We start from the raw sequence: 6,202 nt of genomic DNA, 5'->3' as shown, positions 1-6,202 counted from the left end.
CTTCATCTTTCCAACTCAGGGCTTTTGATTGGGGGATTGTAGACATGCAATAGAATATACTGCTCCCCTCTTTTAAAAAATGAAGTCTTTAAAAATGGCAACTTAGCCCAAACTCCCATTTTTATGGTTAAAAAAAGATATCAATATTTGGCATATAAGCTAATTTTAGTAGAGCAAGAACTGCTATAAGCATGTGGGAGTGAATTTCCTCATTAATATGAATATAAAAAGTATGTTTATGTGAGCAGGCCTCTAAAAAAAAAACCTATGTATATAGACAGCCTTGACTCACCTTGCAGAAGATCTTTAAGAACAGAACAGGAATGAGTCTTTAAAATAAGTTTTTCATAACCTCAGAAAATTCTACCACTAAAGTATAATACTTAAGTAAAAAAAAATTCCATTCAATGCTTATACCATTGAGACAAGATTTAAAATCAACATATGCCAATTCATTATTTAAGTGACCCATACTTGATCTCTTATATGAACTGGCAATCATATTAGTAAGCAAGTTAGTACACAAAACATAAAACAAAAACTTGCAGAAGTTGTTTCCCAATGTAACAAAACATAATCATGAACTTCTTAGTCTTTTCAAATTTATAGCAGATGATGCTTGTTGCATTAAAAGCTCCTGTGTTCATATTTATTCGAAGTTTTCATCATCGGTTTTTAGGTACCTTGATTCTCCATGCTTCAAGACAAAAAAATCGTCAGTCTTACATCCATATCTTTCTAGAGCCTCATTCAGTTTCACTGGAGGCTCTAAGTAATGCTGGCAAAGGGCAGAGAGAGGAAAAAAAATGGAAAAAGGTTAATCATACATATATTTGGAGGCTATTTCATATAAGAATTCAAACTAAAATAACCAACATATTCCTACTTAAAATAATGCCCTTCTCACTGAAGCATAAGCAAATAATCACATTTTCTAATACTAGAGTCATTAATTGTTAAGTCAATAGAAATGTCATACTTATCAAATCTATCCAAACACAACATATATCAAATTTGGTGCCAACTTAGACTAAATATCATTAGATTGCATGAAATCTGATCACTGTTTCACTACATGAAATTCCAATTCTAAATGGAATTTCATGTAGTGAAACAGTGATCAGAGCCAAAGATTAGAGAATTAGATGTTACCAATATTTCTGAAGAATATAGAAACTTAGAGTATAAGAGCATGTGTATAAGCAAATGCAAATACATAACCAGTAACTATCATGATCAAACTTACCTCATTTGCTAAGGCAAAAGTACCCCAGTGAATTGCCATAGATTTCTTTGTTTGAACATCAATGTGAATCTTTACAGCTTCTTCTGGGTCTACATGCTGGTATTTCATAAACCACCTAAAGAAACACAGCAATTTATTACTTCTGGCTTTTGAAATATATACCAAGTTCTAGTTACTGCTTCATCTAATCGGCCTTCAATATTCTGCACAGGAATAAATCACAGTAGACAAATCTCCTTTGATTCCACTTTTCCGATGGAAAAAAATAAGCAAATATCTTTCGTGTACAAACTGCTATACAATAAATAAGGCTCCAAGCAAAATGCCCCTTTGAATAGTAAGGTTTTAATTCACATGTATCTTGAGTTTACTGATGATTTATTCTGAAGATATATCTTACTGTTACTTTAAAAAGTAGGTAATTTACAATCCTGGTATGAATCAAAGAAACCAAATAATGGGTAAAGAATTAGAAACCAAAACTCCAATTACAAAAGAACCTGAATAACTTGCTGAAAGAATTTTTTTAAAAACTTGCTAAAGTGAAATGCTAACAAAAATTAATGTGTAATATTTAAAGATCAGAAGCAAAAAAAAAATCCAATTACTATTCAAGGATTTTATTTAAACAACATACAAATGAACAGTGAGGTGTTTGGTTTGGCAAGAAAAGAGGGTTCATGAGAGAGACTAATTAGAGAGTGTAGAAACACTGAAAGGCTGTCTAACACCTTGGAAAGAACAGAGAACACTTGGAGCAGAAAGAATTATTATCTCTGATACAAAGTGAAAAGTGTACTATCCACAAGCAAATCTTTTGCTTTCCCAGCCATCAGTTTAAGAGAAGAAAAACAACATTGTCTTCACATTATAATCCCAGGTCTGCTACTGCCAACTACTGCTGCAGTTAAGACTAAAGGATATGGATTCAGCACAGGTGCTTCTGCATCTTGTAGGACACATCATGGAAAAGTTCGTCTACCTGCAACAGCTGGAGGGTTGTTCACTGTTAGGAGTTGCCAGGCCCTATGGGAGCCTAGAAACAGAGCCACTGGGCTCTCTCTTTGGAGGCAGATTAGAGAGGCGCTGTTCTGCCTTATCTCCTGACAGTCAAAATTCTGGGCAAGAGGAAAAGTTGTCTGTGTTTCTTCACTTTTTTAAAACTCCAACTGCAAATCAAAGGGATAAACATACTTCTTTCTACCCTCACGTCTATCTGAAATAAATGTAAAATTTTTACCTTGGTGTAAAAATTAAAAACAAAATTTAAATTCCTGACTTGAATAGAATCATCCCTAAGGATGAAACATTCTAAGCAGATTACTTAGTCATTTTTGGTGTAAACTTCTTAAATTTATAGAGTACTCTGAAGTTTTGTTGATACCCTTATTTCTAAAACTTAATACTGAACAGAGAAATGGACTACGCAGTACAGGCTACCACAATTTAATTCTCTTAGAGCAAATAATGTCCTCCCCTTCCTACCATCTTAGTAACAAGACAGCTGCAATGCATGCAGGAAGGGAGAATTTTGTGAGTGAATTTGTGTAGTCAGGCTGTACACATTCTATTAATCACATATATATGATAAATATATTGATAGATATGAAAACTTATTTTTATAATTACAAGTAAGATATACTACATCAAGAACATGTTGACTAAAGATCAGTATCATGAAATTCATTTGTAATCAGGTTGATGAGAGGTTTCATTAGAATTCAGAATTAAAATTAAGTGAAAAAGTAAAAGTCAAAACTATTACTGATTTATAATTTTTAAAAATAAGGTAAAAATAGCCCATTAAAGAAACTATAAAAACATAAAAGAGAGAAATAAGCATTAATAAAGATAGTGAAGAAATGGTTTTAGTGAACTTATAACGTTAATAAGTATAATAAAATGAGATGGAAATCAATGATCAGATTTGCTCAATTCATCTATTAGTGGTCTTCTGCTTGTAGGATCGCCTAAATAAAATAGACCCTACATACAATTCTATATGTATCTGCAGGCACTTTAGAAAAATATTTTTTAAATTAGCCTGCCCTTTGCTATTGTAACTTTATTTTCTCTCAATTTGTACATATCAACCAGAGTTGACTGAAATCTAACTGAATTCCTTGAAATCATTTTTATTTTCTTTAAATAGACAGTATTAAGGAAATCACAGCCAGTGGATGGGTCTCCTAATTCTTGAATACTAGTGTGACCTTTACCTGCTCTGAAGACAGGTAGTAAGTATGGAAAGGTTAGAGGGCAAGCAGCGAGAAATGCAACAATGTCATTTCCAGATTAAATTCAGTGCTCACTGAAATAAGCCCATTCCAAGGGACTAATGCTATAGACCATTCCTCAGTTTTTCTCTGATAAACACAAGAGAGCTATAGGACAAGATGGGCACATTCTAGTCATGGAGCAAAAAATGGTTATATAAAGAGACTATCTTCCACGTGAAAGGAAGAACAAGAGTTAGATTTTACACTGGCTTATCAGTTTAACTCTAGTTGGAACAGTACATGAATTTCTGGCTAAGTGTAGTGATTCTTTAAACCTTGGTCCTTTTTTATTGGTAATATAATTTCTGATTTTGAATAATTATTTTACTGATATGACTGATTTAAATATTTTAAAATTAAAAAATTTTAACTGAATCTGACCCACCAACCCCAACCAATGTAAAACAGAGTCCACCATTAACGTCACAAGTTATGTAGTATTCCAAAATCATAACTATACTTTTAAATTCAGTTACCTTATTATGGAGTAATAATAGCAAGAATGTTTTCTTTGGAAGTCTACATACCTTGGTTCATATGCTCCAATGGGAATAGCGGCAAGGTCAAAAGGTCCAAATCTTTTTCCTATTTCTTCAAAAGCAGGGCAATAACCAGTGTCTCCTGCAAAAAAAAATCGATTCCAAGGGCCCAAGACAGACCAGCTGCCCCAGAGAACCTTGTTGTCATCCATTAGAGTCCTTTTACACCAGTGTTGGGAAGGTGTAAAGACAAAGGTGACCTTATCATGTCCAGGGACACAGTTCTCCTCCCACCAGTCCAACTCAATCACATTCTCGCAGCCACATTTTTGCATCCAGTCGAGGAGACCCAAAGGCACAAACCACCTCAACTCATTACCAAATCGTTCATTCAGAACAACAACAGAATTGTAGTCCAGGTGGTCGTAGTGGTTGTGACTGATAAGGACTGCATCTATCGGGGGGAGTTCACTTATAGTGCATGGGGCACGACGAAAACGCTTTGGACCCATGTGCTGTGAAGGTGAAGCACGAGAGCTAAAGATGGGGTCCGTGAGAAATATGAGCTCATCCATTTCCACCATTACCGTTGCATGTCCCAGCCATGTGACTCTTAAGCCAGCTTCCCTAACTCCAACTGCTTCGGGATCATCGATAAAATATGGCTTAAGCACTGGGAGTTCTTTATCAAGTTCCTAAGTGTATAAAGAAAAGCAACTGTTAAAAAAAATTATAAAGTATTATGTCATCACAGAACATCTTTGACCTAAATTATAGAAGAGCTACTTGGGAAAACTGAAGTCATTCAATAAATTTGCTATTTTTGTTTTTCTCTTAAAAATGCATATTTTATGAATGTGCCTCATTAATCATGTCAGTGAAGACTTTCTTAGCCCCAAATGCAGTAGACAAAGGGAAAGTTAAATTTAAAACGTTGAGCACTGCTGAATCTATTAAATGTTTTTCAAGGCTCTCTTCTGTAAGCACTGGAAGGAGACTGGCCTAGCTGCAGTCCCTCTGCTGTTGCCATTTCACTTAGCTGGTATACTGGCTGCTGAAACTGCCTCAGATGCAGGTCAGTACCTGGAAATATAGTTAAGAAAATCTATGACCATTTATTTGTAGATCTTGGATCTCATATCTGAATCTGACTTTTTGAGTACACAGAATTCAAAGCACAGCACTGTAATGATTCCTGGGCGGATCACAGTCATAGATGGCTCTCCTCATTCCTTCCTTTAAGGTTTTGTACATCTATCAAACCAAAGAAAAACATGGTAAACTGGGAGCAGTTGATCACTTTTGGAGGTAAACAGATATAAAACAGTTAACACTAAAATGTGATAAATACTATTTTTTTGGCTAGTCTACATTTTACCCTTAGATTAAGCCAGACCAAGCAGCAGCTGTTTTAGGGTAACAGTCCTTGCTGTTATAAAACTGCTTTTATGAATTGTGTTTTGGTGTTACGCTATACAACTACATTGAGGTCTCTCAGAAGAAGCCACCTCATGAAACTTGGCAGGAATGTATTATAGGCTGTCTTTACACTACCTCCACCTCCCCACTCAGCCCAGAAACATTTCTCTCAATTCTTGGTAACAGGAAAAGATCTTCTCCAGAACAACTGATTTTATGCATTTGACAGTCACTGGGAAAACTCTGACGTAATGCTTCCCTTTTCACATTGACAAAGAAGTTCAGAGTAAAACCTGAAAGCTGCCTCCAGCAATGTGCAGGGTATGATGGAACATATACTAACTTTATTCTTGGCTTTATTTTTCTACCCTCATAGTCTATTTGCTTTTATATGGTCATCCATCTGTTTTTTACCGCTACATGAATTTTTGGAAGTTGCTGCAAATCAATTTTGAACAGGGTATGGTAGTGGATAATTAAATAAAATTTAAGACATGCTATAGTCTGATAAGGCAGGAAGAGCCCAGTTGCCAAAGGCATTACAGACACAGTAACCTGTGTGAGTTCCTGAAGAATAGTAACAAGTTCATGATGCAGAGAAAAGTAAAAACGACATTTCAGGTAGAGAAAGTACCCAACCAAAGACACAGAGCCAAATAGGAACTGGCATTTTGGGGGCCAGGAACAAACTGAAATCTATAAAGGATCAGAGAACAATAAAAGCCCAGAATGCCATATACTCCACCCAGAGGCAATGAGGAAGCATCTTAAAAATAAAA

At 35.2% G+C, this 6,202-nt stretch overlaps 1 protein-coding gene across 3 annotated transcripts in view; it reads right to left on the bottom strand.

The window, feature by feature from the left end:
* Nucleotides 1–6: 6 nt before the first annotated feature.
* The window catches only part of NAPEPLD (N-acyl phosphatidylethanolamine phospholipase D), a 28,188-nt gene continuing 21,992 nt past the window's right edge, over nucleotides 7–6,202 (bottom strand). For all 3 annotated transcript variants that reach the window (XM_006925393.3, XM_015599542.2, XM_015599543.2), the window contains exons 3-5: nucleotides 4,053–4,699; nucleotides 1,247–1,361; nucleotides 7–778 (exon numbers count right to left, since the gene is read on the bottom strand). In XM_006925393.3, the coding sequence (XP_006925455.2) occupies nucleotides 650–778; nucleotides 1,247–1,361; nucleotides 4,053–4,699 (891 nt within the window). In that variant the 3' untranslated portion in view covers nucleotides 7–649. The remainder of the gene's footprint in view (nucleotides 779–1,246; nucleotides 1,362–4,052; nucleotides 4,700–6,202) is intronic.

Source organism: Pteropus alecto, unplaced genomic scaffold (assembly GCF_000325575.1).
Source record: "Pteropus alecto unplaced genomic scaffold, ASM32557v1 scaffold109, whole genome shotgun sequence".
NCBI classification, from domain to species: domain Eukaryota; kingdom Metazoa; phylum Chordata; class Mammalia; order Chiroptera; family Pteropodidae; genus Pteropus; species Pteropus alecto.
Note: the sequence above shows the minus strand (reverse complement) of the source record. Positions and strands in the feature narration are given on the sequence as shown.